Raw genomic sequence first — 18808 nt, 5'->3', positions numbered from 1 at the left:
GGGAGCTGATGTTTGTCCACAGACAGTTTTTTTCGGGTCATGTGGCCTGCATGACTAAGCCGCTTCTGGCGAAACCAGAGCAGCACACGGGAATACCGTTTACCTTCCTACCGGAGCGGTACCTATTTATCTACTTGCACTTTAACGTGCTTTCAAACTGCTAGGTTGGCAGGAGCAGGGACCGAACAACGGGAGCTCACCCCGCCGCGGGGATTCGAACCACCAACCTTCCGATCAGCAAGCCTGAGGCTCAGTGGTTTAGACCATAGCACCACCCACGTCCCTTTTTTGGTTTCATGATAGGATTCTGTATTTAAAAATGGCATCGCCTAGTAACTAATTGCTATGCCCTGCCAGCAGCTAAAGACAAATGGAAAATGGATACAATTTTATGCAAAGCTTTTTTTAAACTGTCTCACTGAATTCCTGGAATTTCAAAAGTTGCTAAGGGCTCAGCCACATTAGTAAAGAAACAACCATTTGAATGTGCTATAATCATGCAACACCAGATGGTGCCAGAGAGAATGACAATTATAGGCGCATTTTTCCATAGGGGTTTCTTATTTTGCTATAACGATCTAATTTCTGACTTATTTATAACGTTTTTTCCCTGTGTGTAAATCCACCCAGTGTCTCCTATGACTTCTACTGTGCCTAAGAAAAGGAACAGCTCTGTACATCTGGGGGTGCAGCTCTTTGTACATCTACAAAGCACTGACACACACTCTGCATCCTACATATATTTATCTTCACATAAAAATGACCTTTAAAACAATTATATACAATGTCCTTAATTACAACTTTTAAGAAAGTCTAGTCGACAGATCCCACTTCAGTTTACACTGGCCAGCAAACTCATTCTTCTTTATTGCTGAAAAATAACACAAGCTGTGTCCCTTCCAACTCTACAATTCCACGATTCTATGGCTAAAATGCTTCATTCTGCCACACAAATTAGTTGTATATTTAGCCATTTGTTCTAAGCTTATGCAGCTGCAAGTGTGGGGCTGGAGGCTAAAAGGCAGAGCATTGAATGACAAAAATATTTCCAGCATTTATCTAAGAATATCCCCAAGTTTTATTATTTTAATAGAGATTACCTGTGCTTCATTAACATAACCATTAAGGCTGCAATCCTATACACACTTACCTGGGAGAAGGCCCTATAAAACAAAGCAGGACTTACCGTACATCTGAGCATGCCCAGGACTAGATTATATTTCTCTGCATTCCATGTTTACTGGCACAGAGCCAAAGCACACATAGAACCCGAGACACAGAAATGTCAGACACAATTACCAAATACCACAAAATAGCTTCATGTGTCCATTGATGAAGTTAATAATGTTTGAACAATTGAAGCTTTTTCTGTCAGTTGTTGTTTTTTTCTCCTCAGGGACAAAGATTTCATGTTGAAATGATAGAAGCACCTTGCAGGAAATGTGCACAGGGAATAAGGGGACTGGGCAGATGAAACAGAAACACCTTTCAAGCTGCAAAAAGTCTCAGTGCTTATGTTGATTCTAATTTTTGAGGCATCTGGATAGTGCCTTTGAAAAGAGCACATAAAGTTAAAGTTTCCAGGCCATTTTGGTTTGCTTTTACAGTGGTACCTCGGGTTAAGAACTTAATCAGTTTCAGATGTCCGTTCTTAACCTGAAACTGTTCTTAACCTGAAGCACCACTTTAGCTAATGGGGCTTCCCGCTGCCGCCACGCCACCACCACACTATTTCTGTTCTCAACCTGAAGCCAAGTTCTTAACCCGAGGTACTGTTTCTGGGTTAGTGGAGTCTGTAACCTGAAGCGTCTGTAATCTGAAGCGTCTGTAACCTGAGGTACCACTGTACTCACTTGAGTTTCTTGAAGGCCTCCCTGCCACCAGCGACATAGTGCTCTCCGCTCTGAATCTCATCTAGCTGTCGGACACGGTGGCCACCGCGGGGGGTGTAGATATTCCGCACGGCCCCAAAGGGAGCATTCACCCCACCGGTCACTTCTTTTAGGAAGACATCAAAGCTAGACACCTTCTTCTCGTGGATGATCACTCGGCGCCCTGGGAAGAACGGATCTCCATTGCGATACACCATCACGCTCTTCACCACCGGCTGCGACAGGCATGTTGGCTTGGCACTGGGACTGCTCATGGCCGGGCTTTGACCCACGTCTTCCAATTCCTCCTTTGAACGGAGCCTTTGGCCCGCACACCTGTTGGTTCAGCAAGGAACAGGCTTTATTCTCCCTACCGCCTCTCTCTCCTGCAGACCTGTTAAAATCCCTGTTTGCAGTACGCGTACTGCATGTGTACACACACAGTCAACCGAGACGGGCACACTGGGACCACCACCAATGGTATCTCTCTGCCTGAAAGTACCAGAGATGCTCTTAGTGCCTCCCTAAGGTGTCAATTTCAAAGCAGTTTAAAGAGCAACTTGTGCTAGGCAACCAGTTCTCGCCACTCTCCAGAGAATGGTAATGCCATCAGGAGTTTCTTATCCTATATGCTTAGTCTACAAGCATAAAGCAGAAACAGTGACTTAGCAAAATAAAGAACCCCCTCCCCCCTTTTCCCAACTTTGTAGTCCCAGCATCCAGCTTTGTAGTCACTGCAACAAGGCAACATGTTGTTGTTTTTCTCCAGGGGTCTTCACTCCCCTCACTTTTCTCCATTCTTCTATGCCATCTTCTTCCTCCTCAAAATCAACCGTGAGGTGGACCGCAAGTGTCCAAAGCGGCCAAAGCTCAACAACAGGTGGCATGCAAAAATGGAGAGGAGGAGGACATTATCATCAGGTATTAGGGGGAAAATAAAAGCTTTCAGCTGGCAGTATTTTATTGGCCCCAGAGATAGTGGGCAGGAACTGGGAATAGCGGGACTTTTCCTGGCTGAATTCCGATAATATCCTAACAGAAATATGTTCAGTAGAACAAGAGATGGGGTGGCGGGGGGAGAGAGAACACAGAACTGTGAGACACAAAAGAACTTTATTGATGAATTGGTCTTTTTATGTAGTTGCATGATTTCAGATCTCCCTTCTACCACAGCAGAACAGAATGACAGAGCAGCAAGATGTTAGAGTGGACTGTACCATTTCAGACAGCAGGTAAAGCAACCCATGTTGAAAATCCTTGCAAGCAGAAAATAAGCACATCAGGGAAGAAAGGTTTTTGCTTAACTAGTTTTCTACTTGCAGGGAGGCATTTTCCCCTTTCTCTTTTTTTTTTTTACATAGTGAAACATTAAAAATTGCCATTCCTCCACATGCAGTCTGAAGAGAAAACAGTTCACACTTCACTCCGCTCAGGATGCTGTCTCTCACTGCAAATGAAGACATAGCTGCAGCCCCACCAGTGTCACATTTAATTGATCCACATGCTTACCCCCTAATTTACCAGACACACTCTTACTGCAACCTTGATAAGATATACCCCAGCGATTAATTTCTACAAGAGATCTCAGGGCTCAACCTTGTCAAGAAGCCACATCAGAGGCATTTGGGGGGGGGGGGTCTGACTGTGGTTGCTCTGTGATGAAGTGAAAGCACTCTGCATATCCTCAGGAGCATGTTGATCATATGACCACTTCATATGATCCTGGAACAGGTGAGTTCTGGTTTAAATTCACTTTAAACCATGGAATGGAAGGGCAAGAGAGCCCATCCTCTGAATATTTCCTGATGTCTCAGCTGCTTTTAGAAGGAATAATTTGGCTCAAGGCAGGGAGAGAGATCAGTGCCCTAAACCCCATTTTCAGCTTCTGCTGAGGAAATATCAAGCCTTCAAGATGCCTGGACCAGCACAGCCCTCTTGCCAGGGTGGAAGCAGGCAAGAAATGCCTGTGCTGCTTTTGCAAATGGCTTCGGGCAGATCCAACCCCCCCCCCTTCCCGACTTCTTCTTTCTTCTTGGCATTTCCCTTCGGGAAACCCGGGTGCCCAGTTGCAGCTTTTCTCCTCGCCAGCTCTCCCAAGAGCAAGAGAAAGTGTCCCCGTCCACGCGACACTAAAAGCGCTAAAAAACAAAACAAACCTGTGGCTGCTCTTTGGCGTGCACGAGCGTCAGGCTTAACCCACGAAAGGAAAAGAGGCCGATTTAAACAAAAACACTTTAAAAACAAACAAAGCAAAGTAATTCACACGACCGTGTCGGGCTGGAGGGGGGGGAGCCGCTGTTAGTATCACGTGTGAACACGCAAATCAGGGGGAAGCGGGGGAAAGGGGACAAACGACGCAGCACAAACTAGGGAGCATTTTTGCTTTGGGTCCCCTGTAGAGAAGAACAGAGCAGGAGAAAGGGGAAGAGCACCTGTGCACACAGCAAAGTCCAAATTCTTCTTTTCACTCTGGATATAGGGCAGCCCGTCTCTCTCTCTCTCTCTCTCTCTCTCTCTCTCTCCACCCAGCAGCGGCTCAGCTGCCAGCACCATGAGCTTTACCAAAGAACTGCAGGCTGGCGGCGGCGGCGGCGGCGGCGGCTGTCGCTACCGCAGAATACCTGCCTCATTCTCTCTCCGGGCTGGGTCTCCCAAAGGTAAGAGAGAGGAGCAGGGAGGCTATTCTGGCGGTTTGCTGCTGCTGCTGCGGGAACTTCGGCTCCCAGGGGGGGAGGAGGAGGAGGAGTTGGAGGAGAATGCTATTATTATTATTATTTCCCCAACCCTGCAGTTTCCGTAGCAACGCACATAGCTGCACTCAATGCAAGGAAAGGAAACTGCAGAGACTCCGTAGCCTTGCAGCTTTCAGGGGCGCCCTCAAGGGAGAAGGGCGCCTCAGGGCCCCCCCCCCCCCCCCGTGGGTGGTAGGGAGAGAAACTATAATTATTCCCCTTTTCAGTGCCGGATTTACGTATTAGCTAAACAAGCTTATAGTTTAGGGCCCCACTCTCTTGAGGGCTCCCCAAAACTTCACTACTAATATACGTCTTCTTAATTGTATTTCAGTTCAACAATTACTTTGATAAAATACATATTTTGTTATGTGCAAATGGCTTTAGATACCTATTAGATCCATCATCATCATCATAATTTATTATTTGTATCCCACCCATCTGGCTGGGTTTCTCCTGCCACTCTAGACTGCTTCCAACAAAGATTAAAAATACATTAAAATGTCACACATTAAAAACTTCCCTGAACAGGGCTGCCTTCAGATGTCTTCTAAATGTAAGGTAGTTGTTTAATCTCTTTGACATCTGATGGGAGGGTGTTCCACAGGGCGGGCGCCACTACCGAGAAGGCCCTCTGCCTGGTTCCCTGTAGCTTTGCTTCTCGCTATATACCATATAGGATATATTCAACACACACACAAAAAAAAAAACAGGGACAATTTGTTGTTGACAAAGGACAGCTGGACATATAAAGGGCCCCGTTACCTTCAGTAGCTTAGGGCCTCATCAAACCTAAATCCAGCCCTGCCCCTTTTCCTTTTACTAGGCAAACCGTGGCAGGTGGGAAATGGCTTGAGCAGGACAGAGAGGGGCAAGAGGGCAGTCTGCCTGCCATCGGTGCAGAAATGACAAGAGAGGGCACATGATGGATTGGCAGGCAAAGTTCCTCTTGGGTACCTGGTGGGCCTGCAGGGGAGATTCCCGAGGGCGTAAGATGGCAGTTGGAGGATCCCTTGCTGCTCTTGGGGTTCCAGAGGTGGCTTGGGTTCCTAACTGTTCACAACTGCCATCCGTGGAAGAACGGGCCTGTGGATTATGACTACTCTTACTCTTGTTACTAAACAGATAGAAACCTCTGAAGATTTCTAAGCACTGGCATGGCGCAGGTATTGAAAAATGTTCGTAGTGCCACCCGACAGCAGGTGTTCCATTAAGCGTTCATGTCTTGATGAGTCTTCAGCACCACCCCACAGAAAGGTGCCATGTACCATTTGCTGCAGACTGAACGCCAAAGAAGATGGTGAGATCATTGCTTTTTCACTGATCGGTTTGATGGATGATAGCCAATGCACAGGGCCAAGCTAGGCATTGCATGGGAGATACACACCATAGTTTTTTGATGGGTGTATTGTTAATTTCTATTTTATTCAGCGGCCCACTCCTGATTACAGCTTTCCACAATTCCGAGAGAGAGAGAGAGAGAGAGAGAGAGAGAGAGAGAGAGGGAACGAGAGAACAGAGATGGTTACATGTGTCTCCTGAGTATCTTTGGTTTAGCAAAAAAATAAAAAGGCCACAAGAATAATAGGCTATCATATTCACACTTACCCAGGGATTCCATTCAGGGCTTATTTCCAAGAATACATGCGTAGGATTGAACTGTAATTCTCATACAAACCTTGGAACAAGATGACCTGCTAATGCTACTAAAAGAAGCAAGCATATTAAGGGGTCTCCCTCACCTCTCACCTCTCCTTCCCTCTCCTCCGTTTTTCAGTTTATCACTTCTTTAGTTATATGGTACTTCTAATCAGTGCTTTTTTCCTAAAATAATGTTTAGGGGTACTCTCATTTTGACTCACAAAAATCACCAGGAAAGGAAATGAAGCCGCCATTGGAGGTGGTAACAACTATCACCGTGCTTGATTCCAACTCCTACTTCACACATTAAACGCTCGCTTCCTTCTGAGACTCAGGAAACACCATGACGGGAAATGAGGCCGCCATCGGGGGTAGCAACGGAACTGACAGTTCACTGTGCTGTTCAACAGAACTGACGATTCACTGTGCTAGAAAATAATTTTTAAAAAAAAAATTAGTTTCTTCTCCTGTTAGATTCACAAAATGTTTAGGGGTATGCGTACCCCTGCTTCTTCCCAGAAAAAAAGCGCTGCTTCTTCTAATCATCAATTTGTCCTTCAGGGATCTACAACAATGATGACCAGCCTTGTTGTCGAGTATGCCACATATCAAATCCAAAAGACCATGGCTGTGCACATGCCATACATTTACAGCATGTGACTTCCCCCAAAGAATCATGGGAACTGCAGTTTGATAAGGGTGCTGGGAATTATAGTTCTGTGAGGACAGCTCCCAGGATTCTTTGAGTGAAGCAGCGTGCTCTAAATGTACACAGTCAAAAGTACTTCAGTGAACACTATATACATATGTATACACACTACATATGTATGCCCAGAATATCATCTGAAGGCACATGAGGCCCCCAGCTCGCTGAAGCTAAGCAGCTCTAGTTCTGATCAGTGCCTGGATGATAACCTCCTAGGAATCCTGTGTAAACCGCTTCAGATACCATAACAGAAGAAAGGCCATGATATAAACTTGAGAAAATAAATATTATGTACTTCACCAGGTAGCAAGCAGGAGCAAGGGAGGAATGAGTGCAAGGCATAATGCTTTGCTCCTGCGCCACAGTTTGCTTGTCCCTGTACAATTTGTGCCATCAATACCCCGGGTCTGGAATCTTCTAAATTCTGGAGCAATCAATAATCCAGATGCGAGTTTCACATCATTTATAAAATTTGATTATTGTGAAAATGTGCAAGCTTTTTTATCATATTCAGATCGTAATCTCCTGGTAGTTCTGCCGCCTTAAAAAGCTCAGGGGATGGTGGCACAAGAGAGGGCATTCTCTGTGGCAGCTCTTAAGTTGTGGAACTCTCTCGCCACAGAGGTGCATTCAGAGACTTCATTATACAGTTTTCAACAAATACTGAAGATGCACCTCTTTACCCTGGCCTTTTGACACCTGAGATGTATATTTTCAGAGCCATCCTACTTTTTGTGGTTGCATTTAGTAGTAGTAGTAGTAAAGGATTTTAAATTGTTGTAGCCCACCCTTATTTACCCAAAGAGGGCAAATAAGAATAAGAATAATATTAAACCATCATTCATTCATCAATGAAAGTCACAATACCACTCTATTCTGCCTTGATCAAGCCACACTTGAAGTACAGTGGTACCTCTGGTTATGAACTTAACTTGTTCCAGAGGTCCGTTCTTAACCTGAAACCGTTCTTAACCTGAGGTACCACGTTAGCTAATAGGGCCTTCCGCTGCTGCCGTGCCACCACCACACAATTTCTGTTCTCATCCTGAGGTAAAGTTCTTAACTCAAGATACTACTTCCAGGTTGGCAGAGTCTGTAACCCCAAGTGTTTGTATCCTGAGGTGTTTGTAACCCGGGGTACCACTGTACTGTATCCACTTCTGGACGCCATGGCTTAAGAAGGATGTTGACAGGCTAGAACATGTGCAAAAGAGGGCAAACAAGATGATCAAGACTCTGGAAACCAAGCCTTGTGAAGAATGGTTGAGGGAACTGAGTATGCTAAGCCCAGAGAAAATGAGACTGAGAGGGGACATGATAGTCATCTTCAAAATCCATCAAAACCCAAACATTTTCTGATGGTTCAGTCTAGAAACTATAATTTATCTGATAGATGCTTTGGAGATGGAATTGTTTAAAAGAATATTATATAATGAACAACAACAATTGCTCTTTAGGCATATATTCTGTATTGTCTTGTATTCAGTCTTGCAAATTTTCTCCAAAGGCATATTTTAAGCTTTGGGCAGTGCTTTCTTTAGCTGCCCAAATGATTTTTGTTGTATCTCAAAATGCTGTGTACATCAAGTCTTAAATATTAGGCTCCTAATACGGCCATATTATATTTGCTTCAGTTTAGAGTACCAAATATCCCTACTACCCTTACCTTAATTAAATTTACTTGGAAATTAAATCCCGTTTACTTATTTTGTACCAGTGAAGCACTGGACAGGAGCCTTAGAAAAACTTTATTATTGGGGAAAATTTTACAAGAGAAAGCTCAACACCACTCTCGTTATTTGCACTTCACAACTTTACTAGTCCTCCTTTTCCAGAAGATTAGCTCTGACATATTTTTTTTAATCAGACTTTTACAAGACAACGGCCAAAAGGGCAAACCACAAGAAACCAATGAAAGGAGACCACAAATTGGATTAGATCAGGCTCCCCCCCTCTCTTTTTTTTGCAGGGGTGTCTTAACTGAGCCCTGTGTTATTCATAGTATAAACTATACTTGTGTATTCCAACCTTCCCCAGCACCGGGCCGGGCCAGCCATTAGGCAGGCTGAAGCAACCAGTTCAGGCTGCATATGCTACAGGGCAGGCAACGGTAGCTCCCAGCTGTTCCTTCTGAGCCCGGCAGCTATTTTCCTCTATTGCCACAGAGCCACTTCATATCCTCGAAACTGGGTTGTTATGTTTGGTGCAGTGGGAGATGCTATCCTGTCGCCAGTGCTAAAAGTCAGCTTGTGTGTGTGGAATGGGAGTGGAAGCCATCCTGTCCTTTACTTCAGGCAGCAAAAGGCCTTGATAAGCCGCACTGAACTCAGCTGGTCTTGCTTCAGAGAGAGAGAGATCTGTCTATCTGTCTGCTTCCACTATGAAACACTCGGATTAATTCTTGTTTTTCGTTGAGAAGTGATGAGTTCTCTTTACATGAACTGTACCATGCATCTAACTGGGAGTTTTATTTCATAGAATCATAGTCGGAAGAGATTCCTAGTCCAACCCGCTACAATGCAGGAATCTTTTTGCACAGCTTGGGGCTCGAACCAGAACCCTGAGATTAAGAGTTTTATGGTCTACCGATTGAGCTATCTCAAGCTGACAGTTTGTTTAACAAAATTTATATACCTGCTTGATTGTGCACAAAAAGAAACTCTCAGTGGTTTACAATAATATAAAACAAACGTTACAATTCTCGATGAAAAAACAATTTAAAAGGTTTAAAAATATTCAGGATTATTAAAATCAACAGAGGCTTTAAAAAGATTGAAACACAGCACCACCTGCGTGTCTCAATTGGTTTGCCTAAAGAAAAATATTTTAAGCGTGTGCCCAAAAAAGTACAGTTTCGCCGTTTCCGCTGCAATATATGGAACTACATCTCACGCAAAAAGATGCACGTGTATTATCAGAGTACGTTCAGTTCCTTGATTTACCCAGGCAGGTAATCTTGCAAGCCTCCATCACCAAGAAAGGTCTCCCGTCACCTCCAAAAAAGAACCCAATATTCAGAAGGCTACAAATTCACGTAACACCTGACAGGAGAGGTAGCAGGTATACAACATTGGCTACAGGAAGACGAAAATGTTTTTCCATCAAAGCAGAGAGGCTTGGCTGTGTGAAACTGGCTCACAAACAAAAAGAGGCTGGTATGATAGTGAGAAGAAATTATAGCTTCCAGAATCTCTCACTGGCAATGCTATAACCTGTGTACAAACAAGAGCTTCTCCCAGCTGAGTGTGTGAGAGAGAGTTTGTGGAATGTTATCTGCGGAGGGTTAGTAGTAGCACCAATGAGATCTGATGGTTAAATTTTTACTCGGAGAAGGTCAGGTATGGTTACTTTAGCTGGTTTGTCAGTGAAGGGGGCTTCATAAAAAGGAATTCCATTCAGAAATAGCAAAAGTGTGTTTCTTCATCTTTCGGCAGTCTTTTTGTACGAGTATAATTTGTATTTCACAAGTCCATACATATCATATACAGTGGTACCTCAGTTTATAAACAGCCCTGTTAACGAACTATTCGGTTTACAAACTCCACAAAACTGGAAGTTTACCTCGGTCTACGAACGGAAGTCAAACGGTGGAAGGGCATCGGCAGTGGGAGGCCTCATTAGGGAAAGCGCTCCTCGGTTTAAGAATAGATTCGGTTTAAGAACAGACTTCAGGAATGGATTAAGTTTGTAAACTGAGGAACCACTGTATTTAGTCATTTTGATCCATAGCACCAACACACCATGTAAGGAATAAGGGTGAAATTCCCATGAAAGCTCTAGAATGCACCCGATAGCCTTAATTCAAAGTATGAACATAGTAAATGAACTTTAACCAGAAATATCTTTGTTTAAAGATCTGCACTATAAAACACTGCTCATAATCAACTTAAGACTTTTGCCTCCTTTCTCACACTCGTTTGTAGAAGGGGTAATGCTGACCTGACAGGACATTATTAGCATGTATCAAAATTAAAATAATTTCATTTATTGACTTGCACTGCTCAGTGCCGTTTTGCTTACCTACCTTTAAAAACAACAACCCGTATTTCAACATACAGGATGATAAAAGCAGACAGGAATTTTCTCCTTTCTTTTTATCTCAGCTTTCAGGAAGGGGGAAAAAATCCCCCCCTGCTGTGAGCTACAAAGAAGGTGGTTAACCATTACAAAAAAAAAGTAATTTAGAGGAGAGCAGTGTTTGATGTTCTACTGTTACTGGTTAACTGTTGGGTTTTTCAATTTTGCCTTAATTAATAAATGTGAAAGGGCAGTACTACCACTTTAGTATACACTCCTTTTTATATATTGCAGTCTTCAAATGCCTTGTGCCAGTGTTTCTTAATTTTAAATGATTTATTACTGTTAAAGACAGGCAGCCCAGTCGCAGCTGCCTGTGCTGCAATACCTAACGGCACATTCTAACCCAGACAGGTGGACAGAGATGTCTTTGTCTACTCCACTGTCCTTTCAGACCACATTGCTCAGCAGGGGCCATACCCCAACTCCATTCATGCTTTGCTCCTTCCCCATCGGAAGAAGTATCTTGGGTATCGGAGATCTGCCGCATAAAGACAAGGGAAGACTATGAGTTGCCTCAAGCCAAAGGCTGCTACTGTGCTTGACCTTGGATTGGCCTTTACAATGGCACGAGGACCCTAAATGTCCAGTGCTGGAACCTAAGAGGTCCACAAGCTGCTACTTTAACATTGCCGTTTATGGGATCAGGACAGTCCTCCAAGTTCCAGCAATTCCTATGGGCTTTAGACTGCTGCCCTTGTTGGTGTTTTGGTAGACAGTTCACTCATATCTCCACAGAAAAATAAACAGTTCAATTACTGTTTCTTCCACTTCCGGGTTGGCGCCATCGCCGAATGGCAGACTCGCTCCGAGCTCCGGAGGGAGCCTGCTCGGCAGGGGCTGGGTTCTACCGCGCCGGCGACACGGGGACCCTCAAAAACCATGGGCGCTGAAACCCATGGGCATGGTGACTCGGCGGGCACCATTTGCGCCCCCCCCAACCACGTGAAGGAGCCTTTTTAAAGGCTACGGAGCGGGTGACAGGGGGGTGGTGGTGCTGTGAGTCCTCCGCTTCCCCTGCCGAGTGAAGCCGCATGCAATTTGGCGGAGAGCGCTGACTTCTTCCATTGAAAATCTGGACTCAAAAGAATAACCCATGAGTAATTGGAACTTGGATTAAAAAGGGGAACAAATTTTTTCTTAAATTCGGAGCGAGCGGGGGAGGTGCAAAAAGGAAGTCAGCCTCCCCCCTGTTGTAGAGGAGCTAAAGCAAAGGACCTGACAACTAAGATCGAGTGCAACCTTTTTTTTTGATAAAGTTATTAATTTCGCGATGGAAAAATTATAAGCTGGGCTGGAGGAGAAAAGTGGAATGTGAATTAAAATACAACCCCCCCCCCCCCGAAAAACCCCGGGAGCGATGCGTGAGAGCGCCAGGAGAGGAGAAATAGAGGTTTTGACAGCTGTCAAAGGAGCTGCCAAAACTGAAGAACAAAAAGAGAACTTTGTTACGAGGACTTTGCTGGTTACATTTGTTATAAATTGGATATAAACTGTTTAAAACAAGGAATAATAAGTTATTTTGACTGGTGGGTGTGATCGGGAAGGAAACTGAGTTATTATAATCCCTCTAGAGGAGCTGTGGGTCATTACAAGTATTGCTGGCATGGAATTTGAATCGGACTTTTTATCTCCTGGGAAACTGCAGAAATGGAACACTATTTTGTCTACAGAGGTCTACACACTAAAGGAGACAATAGATTTTTCTATTGAAGAATGGAAGGGACTTGACGTAATGTTTTGTTCCTGAATAACAAAGCCTCTGTAGAGGAATTACAAGCTTTTTGGAATTAGAACATTTGTGCAGGAGAGCAGGGGGGGGGAAAAAAGAGGAGAAGAGAGAACAACAAGAACAACAAGAATAACAAGAACTGGACAAAGTTGGAAGATAGACCCCTTCCAAGATTGGACATTCGAAATCAAAGATGACCAAAAGACGGCAAAGATTATTAAAAAGATGGCAAAGCGGACTGGTGAAGGACTATGGTTTAGATGTGGGAGCTCCAGGATGACAGCAGACATTGACGGACATTGGGAACGCAACCGGGAAAGGGGGGAGGGAAATTTGGAATCCAAAGGGTGTTAAATTACATTTTATTCTTTCTTCTTTTTTTATGTTAATCTGTATTGTATACTAAAGAGGGGAACTCGTGGAAGGGAACAGGTCGATTTTAGGGGATGGGAAAATATTTTTTAAATTGGGTTAATGATAATAACTTTAAAACTTGGGGTAAGAATTTGCTGAATTTATTTGAAAGAACTGGAATACAAGAGGGGGAGGGGAGGGGAAGTCCTGGAAAGATGATATTGAAAATAAGGTCTTAAATTTGGATGTTTTTCTTTTCTGTTATATTTGAAAATGTTTAATAAATATTATTTTTTTAAAAAATTACTGTTTCTTCCTTTCTGTATGGTCAGGTGCTATCTTCAAATGAATGTGTGGAGGTTGCTGGCCAGCAGCCATGATAGGCACATTCTACCTCCACTCTCAAAGGCAGTACACGTCTGAGTGCCAGTAGCCAGAAATCGCAGGAGGAGAGAATGCTGTTGGGCTCAGGTCTTGCTTGTAGGTTTCTCATAGGCATCTAGCTGGCCTCTGTGAGAACAGGATGCTAGACTAGATGGGACATAGGCCTGAAAGGCTCAAACACCAGCCCAGATTACCAAATGTTCTGTGGTAATAGTCAAAAGCTAAAGGTAAAAAGGTAAAGGATCCCTGGAAGGTTAAGTCCAATCAAAGGTGACTATGGGGTTGTGGCACTCATTTCGCTTTCAGGCTGAGGGAGCTGGCATTTGTCCACAGACAGCTTTCTGGATCATGTGGCCAGCATGACTAAACCACAGAAACCAGAGCACACGGAAATGCCGTTTACCTTGCCGCCACAACAGTACCTATTTATCTACTTGCACTGGTGTGCTTTTGAACTGCTAGGTTGGCAGGAGCTGGGACAGAGCAACAGGAGCTCACCCCGTCGCGGGGAATCGAACTGCGACCTTCTGATCAGCAAGCCCAAGAGGCTCAGTGGTTTAGACCACAGCGCCACCCACATCCCAGGTAATAGTCAACACACCTTTAAAGCCCTAAATGGCCTGAGACCAGATTACTTGAAAAAAATGCCGCCCCCCCCCCACAGGTACACATTAGAACCATGAGAATTTTTTTCAAAAGCCCTGCTTTGGAAGAAAGAATAAAAAACAATCCTAACCAGGCAGCAGTCTCAATGCATGAAGTTACCACAGCACTTCACTCCTGGCTACAGCAGCACCTACTATTCAATAATAATAATAATAATAATAATAATAATAATAATAATAATAATAATAATTTATACCATCTGGCTGGGTTTCCCCAGCCACTCTGGGCGGCTTCCAACAAAACTTTAAAAATACATTAAAACACCAGTCATTAAAAACTTCCCTAAACAGGGCTCCATGGACTCCTACAGAATGAATTCAGTTGCACCCTCATTTGGGTTTTTGTGTTACACAAAAGTCTCTACACGGGACCAGTATATTAAGGGAGTCAGGGTTCTGCATAACGTTGTTTATCCTTCTCCCTCTTCACTGACTTACCGTAACTTCCGCCAGCAGGGCTGTCGATAGATGCTCCTGAGTTAAAGGCATCTCATCTGGGAGGGAGATAACGCCTAACCTGTCCCAGCTGACATATTTTGACATTAGGATTGCACTGTTACTTAGCCAGGCAGACATTCCAATAATGTTATTACAATATCTCACGGTTCCTCCCAGTGGAATCTAGCAAAGAAAAACAACTCTACTCTGGCCTCATAGATGCACCAATGTGAGGCTTCATTTTGGTATGCGTTTGAGCATCACTGCCAAGGATACACTAGCAGGCATAATATTCATATGATAAGGTGAATTTAAATATCACCACTCCTGCATGCAATGCCATCAGGAAGATCTTCCAAGTGTCATGCAGAAGCAAGAATTAATGTTTAAACCACTGGACCACGGTGACTGTTCTTCACAGGATTATGGAGGTCTAAACAGGAAATTGTCCTGATGCCACATGGAAGGCAGCTGGAATTTCAATGAACCTGTTTCAGTTTTTAAGTAAACTTTAGCAAAATAAAAAATTACATTTCACTGCACAGGAAAAACCTCAATATATCGTTCTCCATTTCTGCCATATCTGGTGTCACACATAATAATGTAATTAAGGAAACGTCCCTGGTAGTGTTAATTAAAAGATTCTAACAGAAGGGTATTTAAACGCTTTCTGTTAAATAGCTTGTCCAGTCATGATTTAGAATTACAACAATCAACGCTGTGCATCTAAGAACAAACAAAACAATAGCATTTGGTTTATGCACAGCAATAATTCTAGAATAATTGGACTGCCTTAATCAGCAGTTTGAATTACTTGTTATTGGGTGCTCTGACTCACTAGTGCTAATTGGAGCAAATGAAATACTGATGGCATTTGCACATTATTTTTAAAACCTGAGCCACTGTTATTTCAGGGGCTCATAAAATTCCCTGTCCAAACATTAAATTACAAGGCAACGAAAGCCATTAAAGCATGCCAGCTTCCTTTTTGTTGTAAATGCTGCACCCCTGTGCGAACTCTGTTAATTAGCCGCAGGCTGTTGTTTTATTTTTAAGTGAAGCTCGGTCTCCTGAGGTGTATTGGAGAAGAAGTCAGAAGATAGGTGAGAAGATCCTTATGAAATGCAAGTCTGCCACAGAAAGAAAGTGGCCCTTAAAGGGAAAGAAGAAAAACTGCACACAGAGAGACTGCTTCTCTCTGCTCAGTAACGTTGAAATAAGAATTCTTTGTTAGCATGCAAGCTACTCCAAGAAGATTTTTCATACAGTCCTACCAAAGGGTGGGTCGAAGTGGGAGGTTATTGTCATCCGTAACTAGCAAGTTTATTCTTAACATTCCCCCTCTGCTCTCTTAGTGCTCTGTCACCCTCTAGTGTGACTTTACTACTACAACAAAAAATGAACATAGGTGGTTGTCTGGGCTCTTAATGACTCCTACTGTATTCTGTAGAATGAAGTCTGGAGAGCAGCACATTCTACTTGACACCGTCTTCTAACATTTGGAAATGCAGGGGCTGGGCCAGGTTTCGAAGCAATGGCTTCAGGAAAAGATGGAATGGTGGGAAATGAGAGACACAAAGAGAATGTGTTTGAGGAAAGGGCTGCAACACACCTCTATCAACTCACGCCCATCAAAACTGACAGGCCTTTATCTAGAATAAATTAAAGGGTATCTCCAAGATTCTCATTTCTACTATGGTTTAGAATTCCTTTCTTCATCCCGTGCACTAACAAGGCAATTTAGTTCCCAAACTAGAACATGAAAATAATAGTTGTGACCAACCTCATTTTGACAATTAAATATGCTTTACTATGTAAGGTTATGTATCTGTGCCATAGCTCCATTATACCACATACAGTATCTGGATTCATTTTTATTACCATTCTCTAATGCCAAAATAATCACTAAAGATATTAGGACAGTTGCATTTCATTCTACCAGTGTAGCTTAATTTATAGGCCTTAATAGGCAACGATAAATATTACCTCTACCCTGCGAAAAGCTTCACCCGATCATTTTGGCACTTGAAGATGCTGTTAAAGGCACAAGTAGGTAACTCTATAACATTCACTGGCTAAATTTCTACTATAATACAGCTGTACCTTGGTTCTTGAACTTAATCTGTTCCGGAAGTCCGTTTGACTCCCAAAACTGTTCAGAAACCAAGGCACAGCTTCCGATTTGCTGCAGGAGTTTCCTGCAGTCGAGCGGAAGCTGCGTTGAACCTTTGTCAATAAAGGGATGTGACTACAATACTCTTCAGAAACCTTCACAATAACAGGCTCTTGATTCTTTCATATTCTGCAATATACATGAGCTTGGCTAAATAAAATAAAATAAGCTCTGCCCACCCCCAAAAAATCTGCACTTGAATTGACTATCATTCCAATGCCTCCTAAGTAAGGTTGCAGTCCAAAGAACTCTTTTGTCCCAAGTACTGATAAAATGCCAGTTTTAAATTATGCTTAAAACATAACAACAAAGGCAGTTTTATGTGCTTCCTCTTTTAATAGGTTGTTTTATACCTGAGGATCATCTGGTCTAACCCCTTGCAATGCAGGAATATGCAGCTGTCCCATTTGGGCATCAAACTTGCAACCTTGCCATTAACAGCACCATGCTCTAACCAACTGAGCTAGGCTGGGGGTGGGGGGACTTTTAATCTGCATAGTCCTGCTGATCTCTATATGATCTCTATATGCCCCAGGATAGCTGTTTGTCTGTTGCAGCAAAAACAGCTGAGGATTCTTATGGACTGTGGTCCATTAATATTTTTCCAAGATAAATTTATTAGTCTATATGGTACCACCAAAAAATGTTGTTTTTATAGGCTGAAGAATAACTGCCAGGGTATTTACAGGATCAGGTCTTGGGGAGCGGGGGAAACAGCCAATGGTGCTCTCCTGCTCTTGTTTTCCACACGGTATTTTATTAATGTCTTTTGTTTGGGTTGTATCCTTGACATCCAGCCATCTCAAACACTGTTTCACTATTTCATATACTGCCACCTGCTGCAGGCACACAAAACTCAAACTAATTCCCTAGGTCTGAAAGTAATTTTTAATCACCCACTAAAATAGAGGGAGAAATCTGTCATTAAAGCTGCAATCCTAAACACACTTACTAGGGAGTAAGCACTGTTAAACATAGAAGGACTTTCTTCTGAGTAAATCTGAAATTTCAGCAGGGTTTACTGGTTTTGCTACCATCGTCATTCCTTCTAATGGCAAATTTGGGTGCTTGAGAGCTGACAGGATTGGAACCAAAGGGGGCACTGAGGAAACGAGAAGAAGATATTAGTATGCTCAGATGAATTTAAAGCTATGCAAGAGTACCAAAAAAAAAAATTAAGGTGGGGGGAACCTCTCCAGCTCAAAGTAGCCTAATGACTTGAGGGGTCACAGAATGGTGTGTCATTTGGGGGTGAAGTGGGGAGGAGAGAATAGTAAATCGACTTGCTGGAGCATCTTGCAACCTACATTATCCTGTAAGAAAGCACAGCTGGCTGGCATCCTGAACATGGACACTCCTGTTAGTGAGCAAAGACAGTGCAACAACCAGCCATTTGAATTTAGACAAGAAGTTCGCAGCTAGCCTGTGAGACTGACCAAGTGCTGTCTATGATCTTCCAGTCCTAACACCAGTAAGATTTGGGCAGCTGTATTCTATACCAGCCGTATCTTCCGATGGATGAGTGTCGGAAGCCTCTTTGGACACAGCTCACTGTGGAAAGGTGATATGTAAATAAACTCAGTCCATCAAATCAAACTGTTTTCAAAGGCTAGAAATGCTGTCCCCACTCACCAGAGTCTTCCAGCCCCCTTCCCCCCTCCCAGCTAGAAAGCTGCTGTGACAGGATGATTTTGATTGCAAAGAAATGAAAGGGGGAAAATAACATGAGCATTTCAAGTCAATCCAGAAAGCTGGGCAGTGTGTCAGGCGTCACAAGACAAAAATGTTGCCACATTAATTAAGATGTACAAAACTCCTTGACCCCTGGATTTAAAACAAGTTAAAATTTAAATTTAAAAGAGCCCTGGCTTGAACCAGGATCATGAGAACATGGACCAAAGTTGATTGGCCTGTTCAATGACATTTTTCTTGTCTTCATATTGCTGTCTTGTGGATGGAAGTGCAGAAAAGAAAATATTGTAAACAGTTTAATCTTCTCTTTATGCTTTCATGTTGCAAATCTTTTAGAATTCTT

At 43.2% G+C, this 18808-nt stretch overlaps 1 protein-coding gene and 1 long non-coding RNA gene across 5 annotated transcripts in view; one reads left to right on the top strand and one right to left on the bottom strand.

The window, feature by feature from the left end:
• The window catches only part of DCDC2 (doublecortin domain containing 2), a 45659-nt gene extending 39264 nt beyond the window's left edge, over window positions 1-6395 (bottom strand). Inside the window, exons 1-2 of one of the 4 annotated variants that reach the window (XM_081873432.1) lie at window positions 5737-6395; window positions 1854-2207 (exon numbers count right to left, since the gene is read on the bottom strand). In XM_081873432.1, the coding sequence (XP_081729558.1) occupies window positions 1854-2207; window positions 5737-5762 (380 nt within the window). In that variant the 5' untranslated portion in view covers window positions 5763-6395. The other 3 variants (XM_081873433.1, XM_081873434.1, XM_081873435.1) reach the window with 3 other exon arrangements.
• LOC309348388 overlaps window positions 1-18808 on the top strand; it is an 84553-nt gene that overhangs the window by 7812 nt on the left and 57933 nt on the right. The window lies entirely within an intron of this gene.

This window comes from Podarcis erhardii (genome assembly GCF_964252035.2).
Source record: "Podarcis erhardii genome assembly, chromosome: 8".
In the NCBI taxonomy this organism is placed as follows: domain Eukaryota; kingdom Metazoa; phylum Chordata; class Lepidosauria; order Squamata; family Lacertidae; genus Podarcis; species Podarcis erhardii.
Note: the sequence above shows the minus strand (reverse complement) of the source record. Positions and strands in the feature narration are given on the sequence as shown.